At 41.4% G+C, this 24,626-nt stretch overlaps 1 protein-coding gene across 1 annotated transcript; it reads left to right on the plus strand.

Moving 5' to 3' along the window:
• Positions 1 to 4,266: 4,266 nt before the first annotated feature.
• On the plus strand, positions 4,267 to 23,359 carry LOC118559097 (wiskott-Aldrich syndrome protein family member 1-like; the record flags this gene model as incomplete). Its single annotated transcript, XM_036129811.1, has 7 exons — positions 4,267 to 4,437; positions 10,536 to 10,619; positions 14,706 to 14,762; positions 15,478 to 15,641; positions 17,457 to 17,636; positions 20,065 to 20,636; positions 21,742 to 23,359. Coding segments are annotated over 7 exons (1,386 nt in total), but the record flags the coding sequence as incomplete, so codon positions are not given.
• Positions 23,360 to 24,626: the final 1,267 nt, after the last annotated feature.

The following is a 24,626-nucleotide window of genomic DNA, read 5'->3' on the forward strand; positions in this document are numbered from 1 at the left end:
GCGTTTCCAGGCGGATGCAAAACGTTCCTGCCAATGAATTCTGGGTTTACACCATCAGATCTTCTCCCAGTGGGAGGTGGCTGGAAAACCTGCAAAGGCAACCCATGAGGCATCCTCACACAATACCATACCTCCACAGTTACATCGTTTGATGCAAAGGAACAGCAGCTCTGCTTTAAGCCTCGCCCGGAATGACTGAGGTCTTAGCCAGTCAGCCCTACAGAGGAGATCATTCATTCAGCCTCTTGTATCCGGATCTTGTTCTTTCAGTCATAATCCATATCCCTTGACATTGGTGTCTTAAGAAAGACTGACTTATAAACTGAGAGATTGGCCTTTTTGTTTTTTCACCAAACAAACCTGAGCAGCACTTGTTTAGCTGCTGATGAGACCGTGAACGATACACGATGATACCTAAACTCTCCCTGTTTTGTCGCAACATCTGAGCCCTGATCTGGCAAGAGAAGTCCACCTTTTCCCTGTTAAAAAAAGAGAACAATCTGGCCTCAGATTGTTCTCTTTACACCTTAAATTTCACCAATTTGCTCAGGATTACTTGATATTAGCTTCTTGGCCAAATCCTGACTAATGGTGAACGAATCCTTTCGTGACAACTTGGAAGTTGTAACAAAATTTTGATGTGTTGTAACAGGATGCTCCTTAATCCTGTTTAAACCATTGTTCACCACTAATTATTTTCTGGACTGTTAGGCAAAGAAGCTTTTTAAAAATGATTTAGTACCATCCTTTACTCCAACACCATTTAGGTAAAATGGTGAGTGAGGACATTCCTTTGGACAAGAGGCAGATTTTCACCATTTCTTTTCTCAAGGACAGCCGTTTTTCCAGATGTACTGAACAATCCAAAGTTTAATCGAAGTTTATTTACATATATAACACTTTTCAGTAACAAGACTCTTCAAAGTGCTGTACATTACCAAACATTAACAAAAGAATAAGCTAAGTAAATCCTTGACTAGGCTTCTTTAGTTTCACTGTAACAAGCTTCGTCCGTAACATTCAAAGCTTCATTGTTTCCATTCACACATTAACAAACATACAGAAAGCATAAGCATCACGGTACTTAATTGTTTCTGTTCATAATAAGAAATAATAATATTACATTTTATTTCAAGCACCTTTTAAAAACAGTCAAGGGCACTGTACAGTGGTAAAAGCAACATCGGCATAATTAAAAGAAACAAGAACTACACACAGGAAAGTAAAGAAAATAATAATGAAAAGGCAATAAACAAAGTAAATCCTCGGGGGCTTCTGATCTAAAGTAGTTGTGTCCAACTTTTATAAGAGCTACAACTAGAATGACTTATTTTGTTTCATTGTAATAGGAATAATCTAAGTGAATCCTTGACTAGACTTCTTTAGTTTCACTGGAACAAGCTTTATCACGTGTACACACACACACACACACACACACACACCCAAAGCTCTCTGATCTGATCTGATCAGATATATCTATGCAGGAGGTTTACCCCAAACCTCCTGCAGTCCAATCCTGGTACATCCTGCAGAATATGACGGCATGCACTCCCTTGAAGGTATCTATGGTCAACAAAAAGGGATAATCCCCAAGAACCACTCCCATTTAAAACAGACCATTCTGCTCTCTTCTAAGTTCAATTAGACTGACGGATCGTGGATATCAGCTTTATCCTGTCCTCGTTAACACTTTATCCCCTGAGCTAACGAGAAGATCATTGAAGTGATACCGTCAGGTCTTTTTATGGCAGGGCTAAAACAAGTGCAATTAGTTTTCTGATGGAGTCGATTTTCATGAAACTCTCATTAACTTGCAGATAAGTACATTTCATCTGATCATTATTCACAGCCACACAAATGAATTAAAGCAAGTTCCTGCCATAAAAAGTAAAACCGTAGCGTTTGGGATAAGACTTCTGTCAGTCTCGAAACTTTTGGGCGCTACCACCGTTTTAACATTGTGGAAAAAAAATCTGTAAATCAATTAGAAGTTTCTATTTCCTTTTGTAGTTTAAATCCTTAGCTTTTTTCTGCTGTTGTTAAAAGACATTTAAAAGATATGTCCGTGTTTATGAATTTTAATGATTCTTGTATAAAGAGATTAAAATGGCAAAGTTCAGTTCTGTACGTTGAACTGGGGAAAAACTGTTTCTCTATATTAAAGCTATAGTTTACTATATGAATTGTTCAACTATATTTGAAGAAGGAAGATGAAGAAGCTGAATTCTAAATATTGCATATGCCAGAATCACGTAAAAGGACCAAACAGTTATTTAGGCACTTGTTTTTGATAATTTTCTTGTCAAGAGGGACTTCCTGAATTTAATAGCAACCTGCCTCCGACTTCTGTTTTGTGTCCAAACCCAGTCATCACAGCAGTCTGCTGGCTATAGAGAGACTTGGGTAATATCTGAGAGGAAAACAGGGAAGAGAAGGAGAGTTTATAGCAAATCATATAGTCCTGAATAAAAATGGTAAACGGGAACAATCTGTGTGGGAAAGGGAGATGAAGACCTTAAAGTCCCAGAGTAATAAATATGCATTCACCAGTCAGGCTTTATTTATTATTTCTCAACCCTTTTAAATGCAGGGATTCTGTAGTTAAGAGTAGAAAACAATATGTTGAAAATGCCATTTTGTAGCTTGTTTTTTTATCCTCTTAAGCCGAGGGTCTATTTAAAAAAAAAAAAAGACATACTTGTACTTTATAAGGCATTTTCTCAACTTACACAATGCCTAAACTGGTAATCTTGTTATCAACTAACGTAGAGGTTCGAGGAGGATGATGTGGATGTGCAAATTTGAGAGTATATTATTCTGGGTCTGAGTAAATGAGATTTAACACCTAAAAAAATAACTTTTGCCACAAACCCCCCCCCCCCCCCCAGATGTTTACATACAAAACATCTTACTTTGCTGTAGAGAAGGAATAAACACAATGAATTGTAACTAAATCATCTTGGTTACATCTGCAGCAAGTTTGGTGTCCACACCACTAGCAGTTGAGAAGTTTTATACATATTTAGAGTCAGAAAAATCCAGGCGGACCCCTACTGTTTTTGGGCCATTTTCACACAGTTTTTAAAATTTAAAATGTATTCTTGAAATTGAAAATGTGGGATACTAATATATATTTGGTAGATACTTTGGTAGAGGAGTCTCAGATGACGATCTGGACATATAAGTCTGCGTCGGTCTCAGTTTTTCTTGTCTTTGGGGAGTCACTTCATTAGGTACACAAGTTCAATTGATGATTGAAATGCACAATCGGCCAATGACATGGCAGCAACTCACCACGTTGAGGCATCTAAACACGATGAAGATGATTTGCTAAAGGCCAATCAGAGCACCATGCCACTTTTAATATGACATGGTAACTAATGGAAGACGAGCTAGTCTGAGCATTTAAGAAACAGCTGGTCTGCTCAGATTTTCATTCACATTCATCTCTCAGGTTTACAGAGAATGGGCCCCAGAAATGAGGAAAAAAAAAATCCTGTGAGCATCGGCCGTGTGGATGACAAATGCCTTGCTGATGTCAGTGGAGACCGGGCAAGCTGGTTTCAAACGACTGAAAGGCAAAAGTTAAAATAACCACATCTATGGTGAAGGAGATACCATCTCTGAACATGATTGTCAATCCACAAGCCAGTGATCTTACAGCAACAGATATCACATTGGGTGCCAGTCTTAAACATTTAAATGCCACAGCTTTCCTACGTGTTACTGCTGACCATGTTTAAGTTTCCTCTGAAGGCGAAACCTGGTTCTAGCAGGTTGTATAATAATCAACTGGCCAGGGAATAGTGGGTTGATTGGTCGGGTTATCAGCTTGAGAGCCAGCGTACAGTTGGCTCGCCAACACATGTTGTTTTCAGCTTGCTAAATGTATGATTTAAACAAATATTGAGACTGGTGGTTGGTACTCCTTTACTTTTCACATAGATAGTACCATTGTTTTTTTTTTTTTTTTTTTTTTATATTTCCCAAAAGTTGAATTTGTCCTCCTTGCAAAGAAGAGAGAAGCATTGGAGCCTTTCTTCAGCCCGCTGACCAGCAATGTGCAGCAACAGGTGTCGGAGGGAAATTGTTGCATTATTCTCTGCTCCTTAAAACCAGAGAAAACTCTAATTCTGACACTTTTCCTGTTTAACTGGACTTTGGCACCGTGTGGTTCGATGAAAGAGTTTTGCAGTTTAAAAAAAAGTAACATTTTAAAACATTTGTATGTCTTGATGCAAGCAACGAGCCCCCGGCTAGTCATAGCTATGGGTGGGGAAAAAAGTCATAACAAAGACGTGGCTTTTGTCCATCCGCAGGGATGACGGTAAGGAAGGTCTGAAGTTCTACACGGATCCATCATACTTCTTTGACCTGTGGAGGGAAAAGATGCTGCAGGACACGGAGGACAAGAGGAAGGAGAGGCGGAAGCAGAAGGTAAGTTCTGACTTGGATCTTTTTTTATATATCGCCGCTGTGGATTAGAGTCTGTGTGGAGTAGTGAAGTTTTCCAATCACGATGACTTGAAGTGACTGAAGAGGCGCCTCGTGTTTTCCCCAGTCCTGCATGAATTTACCGACAGGGTGACTCACTAATAGATTTGCAGCTCCGCTTCATACCGCATCGCCTCTTCCATTAATTAGTCACCACTCGTAGATAAATCAACGGTTCCCTCCGTCGGCCCCGTTAGTTATTACTTGTGTGATCATTGGATCTAATTAATGGGAGCATCTGCTTCTTGCATGCCCCCGCACCGCGCGTCATCCTTCTGCAGACGCGCATGAGAAGAAGGCTTTCCAAAATGATAGACATTTTTTATTTCTTCTCCTCCCCACAAAATCAGATTAAATTAAGGGTTTTTAAAGTCTTTAAAGGCGCCTCTGTCTCTTCCCGGGTGCAGGGGCTCAAAGACGAGGGGTTTCCCACCCTCTGCACCAGGAGCTCTAATCAACACCAGCTTGCAGTTCCCTGCGTGGGAAGTGGCTTTCCATTTTGCCCCCTCGCAGTCAATCAGAGCTTATTAAAGTCACGGTCAGAGCGGAGCAAAGCAAATGTTTTTTTTTTTTTCCACCGAGGGTTTATGTGAGCGCAGAGGAAACAATTGGCCGGTTATGAGGTTTGTAATGAATGTGGGAAATGCGCAGAAAGGACAGCGGAGTTTTACCAGGTCTGAGAGTAAATGAAGCGATTGTTTGCTGTTGTTCCGTTTATTGTGTCTTTAGTGGAGCTGCATTCGTCCACCCCCCCAGTGCCACAAAAAGGAAAAGACGAGGTGATTTCCAACAGGAGGTGAACCTAATTTTTCCAGAGGGCTGGGTTGATGTCACTGCTGGTAGCCGAAGCTCGTTTTGCTGATTTGATTCTAATTAAAGCCCCGGGTGGGCTCAGCTTATAAAGCCTCGTTCATTTCCCCTCCACGCCACAGTGGGAGCCAGACGGACCCCATGGAAAGGCCTGGAAGACATTCGCAGGGACAAAACCGGATTGATTGGGAACCACGCACGCATAGCTGCTGGTTTGTGTAGCCAACACGGTGGATAAATGGTCTGAGTGAGGATCAGTGCAAAAAACATAATAGAGAGGTTATGAGTGCTTCATGGAAAGTATGCAGAACCACTCAGTGAAGGGCAGAGAGAGGAGAAACGCAGCATTGTACAAGTAGTTTGAATTTAAGGCTGGTAACCTTTACACTTCGCACCTTCATGTTGGCATGCCATACATCCATTGCAATGACTTATCTGTGCATGTGTGTGTGGTTTGTACTCCATCTGATTATTTTAGGAGATTTCAAATAGGTTTTTCCAGCCGCTTCACTTCCCTTTGTTACTTTAGACCCCACATAAGCAGGCGCACATGGGCATGACTGCACTCATGAGTGCCTAAAAAGATCTAATAGACTATGACGATGCAGCTGCAGTGTCAGAGACTTGACATGCCTCAACACCTGTCAGTCAGAACTGGCTGCCAGCACATTTAATGACAAACAATGTTCCAGCTCTCTATCTCTTATTTCACTCTATAAATGTCCTATTTATTTCCATAATTTCCATTAGTTTCAGCAAATTCTTCTTCTAATGATTTAGATTTATGAGTTATGGGGTTCTAGACGACAAAAATGGGTTCTATTGTAATCACAACTGGATAAAAAGAGACCTACTCTGCTACTATTTTTTTTTATTATTTTTTTTTAAACACAAATTTAAAAATAGAAATCCTGTTTTCTGTCAATCAGGCACCTGAGAGTATGAGATTCCGAAGGCGTTACAATCTCGTAAAAATATATATGTATATGGTTTTACTGTATTATAGTATTAAAAGAGCAATTTAAAATAAAAAAAATTGGATACATTTGTTTTAATTGCTTTCATTTAACACACAAAAAGGCTTGGTTGTTAGGGTTTGTTGAAATTATAATTTTAAGGCTTACAAAAATTGCAAAAAGCAAAGCACAAGTGTTCCATGAAAACTTAAAACACAATTCGGTGGCCTTGTTATTGCTAAAATTTCCCAACATTTTAAGCATGTTGATATTTCTGCAAACACTGATGATATCACCTGTCGAATAATTAACGCCCAAATTAATTCTCCCACTAAATCGACAGCGAGACCGCCATGTCCATTATTTTCCATTCTTGGCACCCCTTCTCCTTTGCACCCAGCTAATTTCCTACCGCGCCACTTGACTGATAGTCTAAAACTGGATTTAACGTTACATACAGACACACGTGGATAAGAGCCAGTTATAAATGAGCAACGGCACAGGACAGAGCGAGGAGCAGAGACGGCTGCTGCGTCCTAATCTCATTAGCTTCTGTGTTAGCCTCAGCCTCAGTGGATTAGCGGCAGACGAATTGCTGAGTGAGTCAGAGGAGAGAAAGATGTTTGCAGTCAAGTGCCCAGGAAGGACCGGGAGAAGAATAGCTGGGGAGGAGGCTGGCGAGTGGAGAGTGGAGAGTGGAGGAGGACAAGGATCACGCTCCGTCTCTTTGACATTATTGTTCGGGTCCAAGTTTTCGTTGTGTCCGTCTGACATCTGAATCCCTGCTGAGCTACCCCTCTGGCTCCTTTCTAATTCCTGACTTAATATAGCTATCAGAGGGATCCTAATGGAATATGCTGATTAAAATTGCTTTCCTTCTCTCCCTAGACTTGCACAACAGACACAGAGAGGATCACTGCAATCGGCCCACTGTTGCTTAAAAAAATGTGTTTATCAGCTATCATTGAACGTAGTGGCCAATTGTTTTCAACTGATGAATATTTTTCTGCATAGTTACGGTACAAACAAAATTTAAATGGCACATTTTACTGCACGCACCCATTAGGCCTGCTGTTCTCTCGTTTTCCGCAAAAATCCACTTTAATGTGGTTCTTCTACACATATGCTGACATCAGCGTCAGGAGGACTCCTTGTGTTTTTATTTAACAGCGTGACGTAAAAGTAACAATGTGCTAGGAAGAGCTCCAGTAATTGGTTTAGATAATAGAGTTTGGTTCCTTTGTTTGGTAAGAGTACACATAACCAGATGTTGGGTTGTACGGGTCCACTCTGAGCGAGACACATTTACATTTTTGTGATGGCAGTCCATTTCTCTACTTAATGTATTAACAAAAAACCCTGCCAAGATCTCGAAATACTAATAAAGCATTGCTTGGATATATGATTTAAAGTCCTATTGCGAGATTCATGTACTGAATTGGAGTAAACACGCTCTAGTTTACCCTGTGCCCCTTTTTATAGAGTGGCCGGTTTGAGAACAACCATGGTAAAAATATCACTGAAGCCCTAAAATAAATTAATCTTTATTTACAGTAGCATATTCTCACTCAGGGAAATGAAGTATCTAACCTTTCATTTCAGTGTTCAAGTTTTGAGCTTTAAATATAATAATCCAAAATGCTTAGCAAAATAAATAGGAAGAAAAGGAATCCATGAGTCCACAAGTCAATGAAAAAGCAGCACTTTAGGAAATAATAGTTTTTTTTTATTTTTTTGTTTTTTACAAAGTCACCGTTTTCTAATATTTACTTTTAAGTTAATCAGAGTATCTAGGAACGTTCAATTAGTAATCCACAATTGCAGCTTTGACTGGTTTTAAAATACGATGCCACACTGAGGCTCGTTTCTTTAGCCAAGGACATCACAAGTGATGTAATCTTCATAAGTCAAGTTATAGATGCAACTTGTCTAAACTTTCAATGAAAAAGTTTAAAGCGATTGGAATTGTGACAAAATTCTGGGCCAGGATTTAAGTTTATCTTGTCACCACATACAGTCAAGAAGAAAAATGAAATCTCCAAAGCTCACTATTAAAGACCTACCATTATTTTCTGTGGGGGATTTTGCTACTGCAATCAACAATCAATTGATTTAAGGCTTTTTTTACGCAACATTACCAGGAAATTCTATTTGATAAATGGTCAGAGAAGGCTATTACTTAAAAAAAAAAACGAAGATAAAAAAATTAAACGTGCCAGTTTAGTTTTGCTGAGATACGTTTCCCTCCCATGCAATTATAAATTAATCTCAAAATAAATGGTTGACTATTAATCACTAACCGTTTCCTTTATTAATGGTTAAGCCTGGTGCAGTCATGTTAATGGGAATTATTATCCTCCTGCTGCAGAGCACGCATGGTAATCACTCAAATCAGCTAAACCAAAGAGAACCAGCTTGTACAGTCAAATTCTGGTAATTAAAATTATGTTTCAAATGGCTCTGATTATATTCAAATGTCTGAATAAAGCACGAAAGTCTCCTTGTGTAATCACATACATTCACTGCAATATAGCTTCGTAAATATACTCGGCCATTACAAGACGTAGAGGTGAAATTTTAATTCATGTGCTTTGAAATGAGGAAGACTCACCATAACATTAGTCTAACTCTTACTCCGTTTGTGCTGCGTCGTTTGTGCTGAGCAGACACATCAACCCCAAGGCTCATGTGCCACATCCGGCCTGCGATGCAATTATATCTGGCCCGCCACATCATTTCATATATTTATCATTAATGGCCCGCTGGTATAGTCCTCATACCAATTGTGCAGCATTCTGCTTAATTCATCACAACAGACGTTTATGCCCGCGATGCAGGTAAACATGCTCCACTTTTTGGACACACGTGTGTTGCAAGGAACGTTATAGCGCTTTCTGTATTGGTAAGCAGTGACAAACCAAGTCTGCTCTGCTGTGTTTCACCAAGTGAAAATCTATTTAGCTTCGCTGGCTTTAAAGACCAAAAAAACGAATCTGGAAAGTGGATCATAGCGCGTTTGCTTTTAATGTAGAGAAATCACCTGCTAAGCCCATAAAACAGCAGTATAACATCACACTTGAGGCAAAGAATGACTAGGGGTGTAACAATATATCGATATGTTGATTAAATGAACCGCTAACATCGAACGAAAATGAAAATATCTATCCATATCGATAATTAAGATACGCTTTTATTTTGAAATTCACACGACGTGAGACTAGTGAATAGGGTGTATATTAATATTATCATTATTTTATAAATACAAGAATGCAGTTTATGATTAAAATATGTGAAGAGCTTAGACGTGACATGGTCAAATGTTTTTTTTGTGAGTTGATAATGTAGATAACAGAATTAGATGGGCAGATGATATCACATCATATCTATTGCAGACTTGTAAGTTGAATTTAACGGGAATCGTATCATTACCGACATTGTGATATCGGCAGTTATCGAATCGTCACCCAAACAAATCCAAATAACATTGTATCGTGATAAAGCTGGTGATTTACAACCCTAAGAATGACTCGGTGGGTCCAGCACAGTTTTCCCCATTCACCCCTAGGGCAATGGCCAAACCCCGCCTCCAAATGTGGCGCGCGTTGGGTAGCATAGATGAGTAATACGCCACACACAAGCCGCATTACCGATGCACATTTCCCAAGTAGCCCATTGTCAGACTCCTCAGCCGAGACCCTAACAACAAACGTTAGTACATATGCTGCCAAGAAATAATTACATTTTCCCCAGATAAAATGGCAGGAGGAGCAGAGGGAGCCAAATGTGTTTTTTCCTGTTCTTGCTGTTAATGTAAAGATGATGAGGACATGTTTCTGTTCTTTTTTTGTTTTTCCTCAACCCTGACATGGACATTGCGAATGGAGGGAACGGACCTTTTTTTTCTTCTTTTTTTTTCTAAAACTGTCTAACCTTCCTGACTCATTGACTGGTTTTGGGAGCTTAAATGATAGTCAGCCCATGACTTTTATTTTTCATTTCTCTCCCTCTTCACCCCCCTTTAGAAACACTGTAAGCTCTTGGTACTTCAATCAGTTACAGTTTCAGTGTGGGTTTTTTTTTTTCTTTACTGTGAGCGATGGTGTTGTCTAACCCCACAAGGTAGAAATGTGACGGTTTAAAGTATCAGCGGTTAGAAAAATAGCAGTAATTACTGCTTTCCAATCTCTCCTCGCATGTTCTTGTTCTTCCAAATCTTCTTTTTTTTCTTTTTTTTTTGCTCTTTTCTATATCTGGTCTTTATCTAACTCTGTGCAGCTGGAAATGCCTTATCTTGTGTGTCCCAAGAGTCTTACAAGAGTCCTCACTGATACCCCTCCTCCTCCCCTTACTCCCCCAGAGGTAAGACTCTCTGCCTTCTCCTCACTCCATCAGAGCATCTGCTCGCTGTGCAGCCGCCTGCAGCCCTAACTCTCCTGCCACTAACTCCCACCAATTTCCACTCCCCTCAAAACCCCCCGACCCCCTCGCCTCCACTTTCTGGTTTGCTCCCGGCAAGCGAGCTGCCCACTTTCACCCCGACACTAACAGCCCTCCAGCACACCTGCATCCCAGTTCTACCTTTGGGATCAGCCTGGCAGTTCTGGACATTGATTACTTTCTGTGATTAATCTTCCATGAGGTTGTGAACATAGCTGTAGCCTAAATACACACATTTTTAAATCACCTATTTATTTTAGTTGGATAAAGGAATATTTAAGACACAAAGTAAAATAAATAATTGTCAGAAACAATGATTCATTTTATTTGGAGTGGATGATGGACACTTAAGTTGTCAAGTCGTTCAACATTAAAATGAGAGAATCTGAGATACAGTCACTAACTAAACTCTTTACTAACAGCAAGACATCCTTAAATTGAACTCCATTTTTCTGTTGTTGAACTAACTTTCTGACGTGTTTTGCTACTAATGTCTTCTTGTTTTGTTTGGTTTCTAAAAAAAACTACGCTAAAATAAGGATTTCTTCTTCTGATCTCATTGGTAATCAGTTCCCTCCGTAGTTACTGACAGCCCTCGTAAAGATGTAAATTCCTTGTTTATTGTATGTTTATTACAGTTCTCTTCTAGGGAAATTTTACATTTGTACCTCCCTTAACATTTCCCTCCCTGTGTGGTGCCAAGAAAAGTCTATTTTTGAGACATTTCCGGCTGTTTCAGACTTGTTAAATATATTTCTAACTATAAATGTGGACAAGTTTAAGCGGATAGCTACATGGACAATCCTACTTGAATAGTTGCTCTCTTGTATTTTACGCTTGATTATGGTTGCAGTTGTCACGGAGCTGGAATTTAAAATTGAATTTATATTATCTAATCGAATCGTTCTTGTGTGCCTTTATTTATTGTGGGTACCTAAACAATTTCACATAAAAAACCATATTGCCACAGATTTGCCTTGGCTGCAGATATATAAGAAGGATGCCGGGAGTGTCGTAATAAAAGCTCCACCGATGGCTGTAGTTGTTTTACTCAAATCAGAACACAGTTTAAACCCAGCAGATCAGCAGCCGCTGTACGGGTTTGTATTGTATTGTCTGAGAGTGTTATTGTCTGCAGCAAGGTGGTCCATTGCCTGCGAGCCTCCACAGGCCTCCTTTAGGGGTGGTTACATAGCAGCATTTCTGCTGAGTCTGTCACTATTATATGCATGAGCACAAACCCATCCACAAACGCCTGTAGTGTGGACGCTTATGTGTGCACAGGCTCACAAACCGGCAGAAATACATAAATCGAATTGCTGGGTCTCGCACATATATAGCTCTCTGTGCCGTTACCAGTCAATTCTGGTGAAAGATGAGCCACAATGCTCAGTGAAATTGGCTACATTTATAACTAACGTGACAAGCGTGCACGCGTACGCGGACACACGCGCACACAACTTCTCATTCCCTATTTTATTTCCTCGCTTCTTTGTTGTTTTCTCTACATTTTGTGACCTTTTATTACAGCAATAAAACTCGGGCTATGAAGCTCTATGCCTACATGGTTATACGGACGGTTGTCTCGTACTTGAGGGGTTGAAGTGCCCCGTGCGTTTGACTTAGCGTCTCCCCTTTCTGTTACTACCCGACTTAATGCAGCAAGACAAAGCTCCAAAGCTGTGCAAGGGAAATTTTTACATCAGAATGCTGCAGGTTTGTAAGGACTTGAGCACTGGAAGGACCGTAGGTTTCTGATACACGATGTCTCAATGTGTGTCTGTGTGTGTTTTGGACGCGGAGACTTCCCTTCAGCGGGTAATGTGCAACGATAAAACGAGAGCCTAATCAATATGCATTAGGAGTTACCCTTCCACCCGCTCTCAGCACGCTGGCCGGAGCCGTGGACAGACAAAGTCAACATTGTTTAGCTTTGCCAGATGAGAGGATGTCGTCAATGTTGAATGTGGAATCAGCCGCCTGTCACATAACGCGTTTCATTCGATGATCCACACACGGTTATTAATTAGGAAGGGTAGGCGCACAGGTCGACTAGAACGGGGAGAATCAATATAAAGTGTGCTACCTCGTTTATAGGGCCTTATACATGGTAGCTTTATTACATTCTGTCCCTTTGCATCCACAAGCTTCAGTATTTAGAGATCAGGATTTTAGTTTATATACCTACAAAGTGATGCATAGTTGTGGAATGGAAAAATAAAGATTTATTTCTTAAATAAAATCTAAAAAGCGCGCCGTAGAGTTATTTTTAGCGCCTTGAGTCAATATTTTAATTATGGCCCAATATCCTCCGCAAACTAGCTCAAGCTGAGTCCCATTTGACGCAGGGGCGTTTCTGACCAGCAAATCCTTTTAATTACTTTTTCAGCACATGAATATGCTTTAATCCAAACCCTTTCACTGTAAGTCTGACTGTATCTTTAGCGTTCTTGTCCTGCTGGAAGGTGAGCTCAGGTCACACAGGTCTCATCTGACCAGAGCACCTTCTTCAACGCGTTTCCTGTCTCCCTTGTATGGCTTTGGGGCAAACTTCAGATAGGAGCTCTTATGACTGTCTTTTCAACAAAGGTTTTCTTCTTGCACCTCTCCAAAAGCCAGATTTGAGGGGTGCAGAGCGAGCTGATTCTCCCACATGAGTTTTGTAACGTAGCAGCTCTTTCAGAGTCAACAAGGACCTCGAGGAGGCTACCCCGATTAATGCCGTCCTTGTCAGGGGTCTGTTGGAAGTTTAAAGCTTAGGTTATTGTTTTATAACCCAACGCTGCTTTAAATTTCTCCACAACTTTATCCCTGGTCTGTCTGTCTGCTCTAATCCTCGGTTATCATGAGGCTGTTTGATCGCTAACGGTCTCTTACACACCTCTGTGGCCTTGGAAAACACCGCTGGACTTTCGCTGATATTACACACAAGGGGATCAAAGTAAAGCGCACATGCCAAGCTTCTCAATTTTTCTTTTTAAAACATTTCTAAAAACATATAGCATTTTCTTATGAAGACTTTTGCTGGGACGCGGAGTTTGTTTTACCAGGGTAGAAATGAGACATCATCTGTGAGAAAGATTGTGTTTTATGGTTTTTGGAGGCGAAAGTGAACTGATCCCCAAAAGACAAAATGACTAACGACTGATAGTCTCTTCACCTCTTAATTACTCGAGAAAATATCAATTTCCTTTTGTTTCATTGAGCACAGCCAATCCCACAATAATGTCCTACTCAGGCAAACACCCTGTTGGCCCAAACCACAGAGATCGTTAGTTGAAATTTCTTTTAAGTTTAATCAGAGGACGGGTTGCTTTTATTTCAAATTCACATATCTTTTATGAAATATTTGATGGAAGGAACTTAATTTTTTTTAAATGATTTTAAAAATTAAATTTTTTTTGTCAGCATTTATACATTTTATCAGGCTGTCTGACCTGAGACTGTTGTTTTAATGTTTCACTGAGAGTAAAATGCTGCATTGCATCACTTTGTCTTTTAATTTTGTGTCAATCCACCATTGTATTAAAAGCTGATCAGCATGCGTGTGTGTTTCTGGTCGTGCATGTCTTCAGCCTGTGCTCTCATCGTAGCTCTGAACTGGCTCTCGTCCACTCTCTTCTAGTTTTGTTTGCCAGTTCCAGTGAACTCTTCCCCTTTCTGCCTCGGCCTTCTCTCTGGGACCGAGCTTGGCTCTGTTTTCCCAGCGTTTGTTTGGACGTGTGCGAGAGGGTGCTTGTATGCGTGCGTCTCTGCTACCTACCTGTGACCCCCCCCCCCAACCCCCACCCCCCGCCCCTCAGTCTGCACATGCTCTCATTTTCTGTTCAACAGCACTTTTCTTTTTCCACCATTTCGCTTTTGTCTCTCTTGTTCCCACCACACACACATACGAATGTTGTCCCAGTTGACTGTGTGAGGCTCTGTTGTGCTCGTCGCTGTGCCATTTTTATTTTCATTTGAGCCCCCTCCCCTCACCCCTGGTGCTTTTGTTTTTTGTTCTTGTAGTTGCAGGACCCCCGCATGTATGATCAGGTCTATAGGTACTTAGACCTTCCAGGGCAGGTATGTGACAAAAAAAAAAACCAAATGATTTATTTTTTATTTTTTTTAATATTGTGTGATTTCTGCTTTAGCAACTTGCTGCTCTACCTCTTCACAGTTCTGTGTGTTTTAACTCTTTATGAATAAATATTGGGGACAGAGAGTGCTGATAAGGCAATTGTTATCCTGTTTTTAATTAACTCAGTACTTTGATTTGGTTGATGGATGAGCACTTTGTGTTTTGGGCTTTGTACGAGACGGGATTTTCCTTTACCGCATCTCTTCTTTAGCGGAAAAAACAAAAACTCTGTCTTCAAAGAGCTAAATAAACGAGCTGTCTAATTAACACATCTGCAGCGTTAAGTTCAAGCAAGACAGAAGTCACAGATACTTCCGTACCAAAGTTAAATTTAGAGGGTTTAGCAGCATTTAGAGAAAAAAATAAATGCAATTATCTTTCTGTTTATAAATCAGGGTGTAAATCTCAACGCAGCTTGTCGTTTGTGTTAACAAGCCGTTTTTTTCCGCTGTGAGAAAATATCCCAAACGGCTAATCTTTTATCTTTTCTTCCTCTCATCTTCTTTCACTCATCCTCATATCATTTACCGTGGCTTTGTCCTGCATGTGGATTTTCTCCCTCTCACTCATCTCGTACCCCCAATAATTCCCCTCTCATTCGGCAACACCCCCCCCCCTACCCCCCCCCCCCCCCCCCCATCGGCCGCTCTGCAACAGCTGAAGGCGATCGACCGTCCGCCCGAGCCGGAGAAGGTGCCTCGGCAGCCTCACGATCGGAAGAAGGAGTGGCAGAAGCTGGCGCTGGGGCCAGAGCTCGCTCAGGACATCCCAGAAGACAAGCACAGGGAGGCCAACGGATCTACAGGTTATCACGACAGCAGGTGTGTGAAGGACGATTTGTTTTCCAGCTCTGGCGTCTCCAGTTTACCGACTCTGTATTAAAACTCAAGAGGGCCGCAAAATGATCTGCTATAAACTCACTGTAAGGCGCATTTAGACTTTAAAATAGCCAAAAAATGGATTAAGTCACCTGGAAATTAGAGTTTGTAAATGTTTGGAATGAAAGAAGGGCGTGAACCTTGAGTAAAGCTTTGACACGAGAACTGAAAACGGATTTAATCAAAGCAAAATGTAAATCACCAATGGCTTTAACAGCTGAAAAATGAACAATAATGTCTATAGCATTTTTATTATGGCGCCGAGCTCCATTCCTACTCATGTTCAATACTTCAAATCAGTTTAATTAAGATGTTATGCAAAACTTGCTGATTCTTTTGGACGCATCAATATCGTGAATGCCAGACAGAAAATCTTTCCTACAAAGGCAGATAAGAATAGATTTCATGTAAATATGTATGACCGTGTGGCCCATGTATTGATGGATAGCCACAGTCTCAATCAAGGGTGGATTTCTTTAGTCTCCAGGAGCCCAAGGTTAGGAACTACTGCAGCCGCCGAGCCACATTTATATTCATGCCTGAGGAAAAAAAAAACTATTAATTTTGAACAGCTTTGTACCGGTGCCTTGGAAAAGCATTCATGCCTCTTCAACTTTTTCACATTATTTTCATGTTCCAACCACAAACTTCACTGTATTCACCAGGGGTATAATGTGACAGATATAAACAGAGTAGAGCATGATGATGAAATGGATTGAAATGTATTCATGCCTACAACTTCCGCTCATTCTTTTTCAGTCAGATGGGATGGAGAGCAGCTGTGAACAACAGTGTCCATATCTTACAGTACAACTAAGGCTCAATTGTATTTAGATCCGGACTTCGACTCTACGAACTATATGGATCCGGTTAACTGAAGATTAATGAAGGTTATTTTGGAAGAAAAGCCACATAAAGTCATGTAAAGGACTTACCAAATTCAATTAAATTCAATTTTATTTATATAGCGCTGATTCATGATACATGTCATCTCAAGGCACTTTCCAAAGTTTATTTCAATCAGATTATATAGATTGGGTCAAAAAGTTTACTATTGAAGGAAACCCAGTAGATTGCATCAAGTCTTGACAAGCAGCATTCATTCCTCCTGAAAGAGTCGTCTGCATTGTCAATGGCTTTGCAGCAATCCCTCATAATGAGCAAGCATGAAGCGACAGTGGAAAGAAAAACTCCAGCAGAACCAGGCTCAGTGTGAACAGTCATCTGCCTCGACCGATTGGGGGTTACAGAAGACAGAGCAGAGACACAAGAGAGACAAAAAAGTACAGAAGCACACATTGATCCAGGAATCCTTTCTATGTTATATGTTAATGGCGGATGATCTGTCGTCCCTGGATGATGTCACAGCTAAACAGAACGCCGGACCAGGTGTACCTACTATGAAGGGGAAAAAAAGACATATGTGGAAGAAGGGGCCTTGGTCAGACAGGACAATAAATGAAACTTTTTACCTACATGCAAAACTCTGGAGTAGATTTTTATAATAGTGCACATTACCCTGAACACACATGCCCTCTGTGAAGTCTGGTGGTGGTTGCATCATGCTGTGGGGATGCCTTTGTTCGGAAAAGAGAGGTTTGTGGTTGTAATGTGACAAAAACCGGAAAAAGATCAATGGGTATTTAGATTTTTATTTTTTTTGAAGGAGCTGCATTTTTCTTCTCTGTGTTGGTAGAACCTTACACAAGGAGGTGGGCGGGTGTGTATAAAATGTCCGTCATGTGTGTTTCTGCTCAGAAGCGCCTTGTACATGGAGCATCTGGACGGGCATTTCTCGCTCGCAGCGCTGCCCTACACCCAGATGAACGAGCTGCTGAACCGCACCGGGGATAGAATGTATTCCCGACCCCACGACCCTCCGCCGCCGCCTCCCCCCGGGCACCCGCTGGGCGAAATCAAGCCCCCTTCTGTGATCAGGTGGGGCGTCAGAAGCTTGTGCAGAAGTTTTTTTTTAACACACATAAAAACACAATATGTATCGATTTTGCTGGTCAAAGATTAAGGACATGATCAATAGTTTAAGGCCATTGAGCATATTAAAGGCTGTTTTTCTGCTTCTTCTGCTCTTTGAGAGATCAGACAAATTGATCAATCCAACATCAAAGAGTTTTCTCCTTTTTTTTTTTTTTTTTCCCAGCAGCTGTCCTTGAGCATTCTTCTGCTTTAAGTCGCTTCACCCCAGTCTTGTAGGCTTATGTACCTTTCGGCATTTGTTTGACATCTTGCCATTTCTTCTTGTTTATGAATCGCCGTGGATGTCCCTGCCTCACTTTCACCTCCTTGTAAAAACCTGTGCAGAGGCATGTTTGTAGAAAATATGCTCCGTGCTATTTTCTGCAGTGCAATTTTCTCTGCAGGAGGACACATTGTTGTTAGCTTTTCCGTCTTTGTGTTGCAGTATCCTGATTCACAGGTTAAATTTACCCTCACAGTTTTAGCTTCAGTGAATGGCCCGCATCATTAGGACTCTGTCTTTAATGTGGCTAAATGCTGATGGACGTTATCTGATAACAATGACATTTCATAGGACGCTGCTGAAATGATTTCTCAGTCATCCCCCCCAGCTCATGTATTATTGCACATTTTTAATTAAGAAGAGTTCTGATTTAGTTGAACAAAACAAACAAGGATGTTGACATTTGCTTCCTCCCAAAGGAAGGATTCTAGTTTTCCCACAGCATATAATCAGTTGATTGAGATGGATTTTCAAAATTAAACAGATGATGTAATCAGCCGCAGTCCACTTGCAGAGCCTTAGGGCCAAAGCATTTATACAACTTGAACGCCTTCACATTCTATCATGGTGCAACCACACATTTCAGTGTGTTGTTTTGAGATTTAAAGGAAGCGTAGCACAAGTTCCAGGATTTTTGCAGACATCTGCCCCCTATGGCGCGAAATTGAAATAACACTAGTGTTGTGCAGGTGCATGGAAGAAGAGGGAAATATATGTTACATTTAAGTAACAATACAGCTTACCTCTTCAAAGGAAGCGGTAAGCTGTGTCTAAAGGTATAGTGGACAATCTTTTTCAGCTTCGAGTTCCACCTTATCTATTGGTTGTTCCACATGCCAATGATTCTGACACGCTCACATAACGGCAGTATGCGTGTACGTTCCTTGCTAATTTCCTCTTGCTGGCTGTGCGGGCACACTTCCAGTGTTTAGAGTCCAGAGTCGCAGGAAGCAAACTGTTTTACAAGTGTATGAGAAGAAGAGGCAGGCCTCAAAATAAATAAATAAATGAGACCAGAGTGTATTTGGATTAGCCTCGTGAGACCATCCTGATCTTGCGAGCTTTCAAGGTTTCACTCGCAGATCAGTCTGGCTACTCTCCGTTAAAGAAAATTTGGAGCCGTTCGCCAAACGAACGTCCAATCAGCGTTGGCTTTGAGGCGGGTTGAGGTGTGACGCAACGGGAAGCGCGACAGTTCAGTCTAAGGAACATGGCGGCTTCAGCCGATGAAACTAGCGTTAGCACCGCTATCGAGCAAGTTTTATCGGAATTACAGAGTATTTCTTTGCTGAGCTAACGAGCCTTTACCTGCAGCAGCAAGAGTAGCTTGGCTTGTGGTTGTGTTTTCGTCGTCGCTCGTAACAGAGCGACGACAAAGCATGTTGACGAGTACGTCATATGCTTCGTTGATCTGATTGGTTTATTTGGCCCGTCTATCACCAACATAGGCCAATCAGCTAACCAGTATTTTCGCCCCTTCCCAAAATTACTTCAACTGAAGGTTTCCAGATGGATATGCGGAGCAAATCTATCTGGCGGAGTCAGGTTATATTTGGATGCCCAAGACCATCTTACCTGGAATGACTATGCAATAACACAGTTATTCAAAAAGGGACTTGGGTGTTTCTTACCTACATTTCCGGGGGAAAAAATCATTCACTCTACCTTTAAGGGTAGGTGTAAACAAGATGACAGGATTTTATGTTAAATAATAAGACAATGTATGAAAACAATGGGACAAGGCTCTGCTTGTGAAAGTAAAATCTGTTGGGCTGTTTTTGGCCTTAAGACGACAATTCTTATTGCCACATTGCCAGACAGGAGACTATAAAAAAAACTAATAATAATAATAATAAGACAATATATGACAACCTTGGGACACTAAAGTTTTTGTTGGTTTTCAACATAAAATAGTGATTGTAAAACAAAAATTGAAATCTGAAAAGGTTTCTGGAATCTTTTGCAAGGTAGGGAAGGTTCTCTTAATGTTTACCTACAAAATGTACTGCAGAAAGTTCCTGACTAAAGGCGCAGCGTATGAAAGGAAAGGAACAACCGTTTTAGGTGTCAGTCTGAATAAACCACGTCATTGTTTTCCTCCCCCTCCAGCTCCAGTTCAGGTTTCTCCGACAGCAGACCTCAATCCCCAGCGAGGACAGCAGGCCTCAACTCCGGCACTCCTCCTCCGCCGCCACCCCCTCTGCCACCTCCTCCTCCTCCTTTGCCCTCCACGGGCATGCGAGGCGCTGCTCCTCCTCCCATTCCTCCACTGCCAGTCCAGCATCAGCATCAGCCTCCAGCCATCCCTCCTCCCCCTGCTCCCCTCCAGATCGCGCCCGGGGTGCTCCACCCGGCCCCACCGCCTGTCGCGCCTCCTCTCCACTCCTTGTCCCCGGCCCGCCTCCAGCACCACCACCACCACGACAAGGGCTCCGGGACCCAGTCAGATGGCACCATGCTGCCCCCTCCCCCGCCACCACCTCCACTGCCGCTCCCTGGAGCGCGAAGCTCGTCGCCCTGTCTGTCAGGCCCCCCACCTGCGTCGGCCTTCCCCTCAGCGGGAGCCATGGCCTCCCCGCCTCCTCATGCCATGCACGATGTGGGGACCAAGAGGCACCATCCATCCAATCTGCCACCAATCAGCGACGCACGCAGCGTACTCTTGGAAGCAATCAGGAAAGGTCAGATGTGTTTTACGGGCAAAACTTGCAAATCTGTGCAATTCAAAGTAATTTTTTTATTTTATATTTTTTGCTTTTCAGTGCTTCAGTATCTGTTTCTTTTATGCTAGTTACGTATTAAAAGGCATGTAATCTAATTTTACAACTCTGTTGAGGCTTGTTGTGTGCCAAAATTGAGGAATATGTAAATAAGCATGAAAAAAAGCGATTATATTATGCCTGGAATGCTGATCTCGTTGATCAATGAACCAGACAATGCCCACTCAAGACAAAAGTAATGATCGCCAAGTCTCCATCTTAAATTTGAGTTTATTAAAGGTACTTATAGCAATTTATCCACAGAGGAGGAAGAAGTCAGCATAGCTAATGTCTCGAGTGCAACATTTTGAAGACTTAAACGGGCATCCTGCAGAGGGATTTCATAACCCTGAGTCTGTCTGTAATTAACCACAGTGGCTAATGACCGCTGGTCACTCAAAACATTAAATCCTGGCAGATTATTATTATTATTATTATTATTATTATTATTATTATTATTATTATTATTATTTCTGCCCCTGTTCAGACCAGCATTGTTACTCAGGTGCCCACAGATATCAGCTCTTCAAACAGCTTTGTAACCAGAACACTTCAAATAAGGGAGTCATGTGGTAATTACATGTAATAGGTGCATGGTTTACTCATGAGGGTGTAACTGCACCACAGTAGTGGAGCTGCCATATCACTAAAACAGACGTTGTTTGGCCCGAAGAAGTTACTTCTAACCACGGTTTATGTATTAAAGTTCTAAAATGACTTAGCAGATTGTTGCGTATTTATACTTCATACTTCAGATACTTTGTTATACTGAAATATGCCTTTTAAAGGCTTTGCAGGGTCAGATGAGAATTGCGTTCTTTGTCAAGGCCCAAAATAAAATTGAGCAAAACTGACCATTGTTGAAATGTTTATTTATTTGTCTAGAGGCCTCTAGTTTGGGTGGCTTATTGCAAATTAATCTCTAAATGTCTTTCATTTTATGACAAAGTAAAAAAAAAATTTTTTTTAATTCCCCCTGGCTGAGAATCCAACACTGAGGTTTCTTCCTAATTTTCCCCCGCTGCAGGAATCCAGCTGCGAAAAGTGGAGGAGCAGCGAGAGCAAGAGGCCAAGCATGAGCGAGTCGGGAACGACGTGGCCACCATCCTCTCGCGGCGCATCGCCGTGGAGTACTCTGACTCGGAGGACGAGTCCGAGTTTGACGAAGGGGACTGGATGGAATGACGGAGGGTGTTGGGGGGGTGTCGGGGGCAGCCGTTGGTGGTTGGTGATAAAACATTTTCAGGTGCCACCCCCACGCGCCGACACTCCTCGGCCCGCCGTCGAGGAAGAGGAGGGTTCTGAACGCCCCCATTTCCACAGTCGAGCTTCCTTTTCGTTTGATCTCGTCACCTCTCCGTCTTGTTGTGGCTTGTGTTCGGTGGAAAGACTCCATGTTGCTCTCATTGATCTGTCTAGTGTTTCAAGAGTTATTCGGGTTTTTTTTAAAAAAAATTTTTGGCCTTCATTCATATCTGCGACACCAATCTTCCTGGTACATCTTGTGATGACTCATCTTTACCGATATACACGAAAAAGACACATTTTTGAAGATTGACTTTTTTTTTGTTTTATCTGTTCACTGATGTTGGACAAAAAAAATTATAATAACGGAGGCGGAAAAATGAAGGCATGTTTCATGTTTCTTAAGTTGTCCAAAATGATTTTGCCACCTGGTGGCTGAATATGGCATTGAGTGAATGCTGCTTTTGTTTATTGTCTTTTTATAGTCTTAAAACATTTATTGATTTAGCAGGCCAGTAGTTCCCAGTACTGAGCACTACATGAAGAGTTCCAACACCAGCTGGGCTTTCATTTCTCTCTTCTCTTACGTTGGAACTGACTGTACCAGAAAAGCAGACAACCGTTTTTTTTTTTTGTTTTTTTTTTTAGTGAAGACAAGGAAGCATTTGGCTGCTGTGACCACACGTGTGCGTATCCATCCGTTTACCTTTGCTCCAGGGGAAACGTTTGACAAGAGGCTGCCTTTTTCTGTCTGTCCAGTTCCCCCGGAGCCACTTCTACCATTCCTGACCTCTAAACAATGATGGACATGTCAAAAAAGAAACACAAAGCCATCGATTTTACTTCTTTTTCTTTTTAAAAAAAGTAGGTTCATAAGTTTTCCTGACTCTTGGAGTGATTTTATACTCTGCAAGTGTATCTGAGTTCCTGCCTTCCTCCCAGAGCAACAGCGGGTAAGGACCATTAAATCTCACAGAAGGCAGCATATCTGACAGATCCTCTTCCCCTTTGCTATGTACCCTGCCCACCAAACTGCAGAACCTTTCTCGCTTGCTTCTGCAGCTGTCGTTACAGGCGTTACGAGGCCTAAAACAGAAGAACCCGTCTGCCATCAGTTAGGTTTTTTTCCTTTTTCCAACTTGCCTTATTGTTTGTACAAAAAAAAACAACATATTCTTGAGTTGATGAATGTATTGTGCCGTTACTACTTACTTGCCTGCGCTTGTATGGATTTGCTGTTTCTCTGTTTTTGGGGCACAATGGGACAGAAACCCTGGTTTAAAGAAGAATGGGAGACGATTAGAACATTACTGTATATGATATAATTTATGTAACTGTTGACTGTGACAGTTTGCTTGAATTAATAAAAATCTAATGTCATGTTTCAGCTCCATACCCTACACGCTGCTTTTCAAGCTCTGTTTTAATTAGCCTTTTTTATGTTCTATTCTATGGCACTTTTAATTCCTGTGTAAACCTTTGCATAGATCATGTGGGTCTGCTACACATCTGCCAACAGAAGGGACATTTAAAGGGATATTTTAGAAATTCTTAGTGAAGTTCTCTGAAGTTATTAGCTCCCTTACCTTTAGTAGAAAGATGCCGTGTTGCAGGGATCTTGCAGAAAAGTGAATAAAATCTTAGAAAGCCGACCAGAAGAAGCAGAGCCATCTCGAGGCAAAAGGGAAACTTTGCAACTGCCCCAGAAGCACTTCCTCATTTCAAAAACTTCTAAAGCCATGCATTTAAGGGCGAGCAATGGGTGGAATCCAAGGAGAGCTAAGGGGGTATTGTTAACATTTCACTCCATATTTGACCCCAATAGGAAAATAATGTTAGCCAAGAGATAAAAAACAGAATGGATTGCAACAGTTTAGGCTTATTTGGCATTTAATATACTTATTCATAGGTAGAAAGATGGATTAGATGTATACTTTATTGTCACCACAGGGAAATTTGTCTTGGACATTGTACACTAAACAAAGCTGCTTCAACAATTAAATACACTACAAACAATAAAAATCGTCTGAACACAATAAACAAGTAAACAGATATTGCTAGATAAAAGCTGATCCATAAAAGAACATCGACAGATTGACACAGGTGATCCAGCAAATCAGACCAGAGCATCAGAAGCATGAGAAGTTACTATATGCCTGCTTTATTTAACAATCTGATTGATGAAGGGACAAACGAGTTTTTAAATCTGTCGAGTCTACAAGCAGGGATTCTAAACCGATTGCCAGATGGAATCGGCTCGTATTGTGAGTTGAGGATGTGAGCAGGATCAGACGGTAGCCTCCGAGCAAGTCTGAGGACAGACCGTTCATTTTTGGACAAGTAGCTATTATTTGTAGCCATTTCCCAATTTTTCACGATTTACCACAAATCTGCCTTACCTGAACATAGTACTGCAGCCATCTCTTCCATTTTTATGAATAAAAGGGAATTTAGTTCTGTCTATATTCCAAAAGTTAGAACCTTGTAGGTTCTGCAAAGGATGTACATGTGGCCCACCGGTGATAACACGTGAGGGGTCTGCCAAAAGTAAAGATGCAGCGTTAAAATAGGAAGGTCTCAGCTCAACGTGCTGTGACGCTCATCCATTGTCTTGTGATTCTCACTGCTCATTTTTTCACATCTACCGTGGGTGTTTTTCACCCCTTA

Source organism: Fundulus heteroclitus, unplaced genomic scaffold (genome assembly GCF_011125445.2).
Source record: "Fundulus heteroclitus isolate FHET01 unplaced genomic scaffold, MU-UCD_Fhet_4.1 scaffold_220, whole genome shotgun sequence".
NCBI lineage: Eukaryota > Metazoa > Chordata > Actinopteri > Cyprinodontiformes > Fundulidae > Fundulus > Fundulus heteroclitus.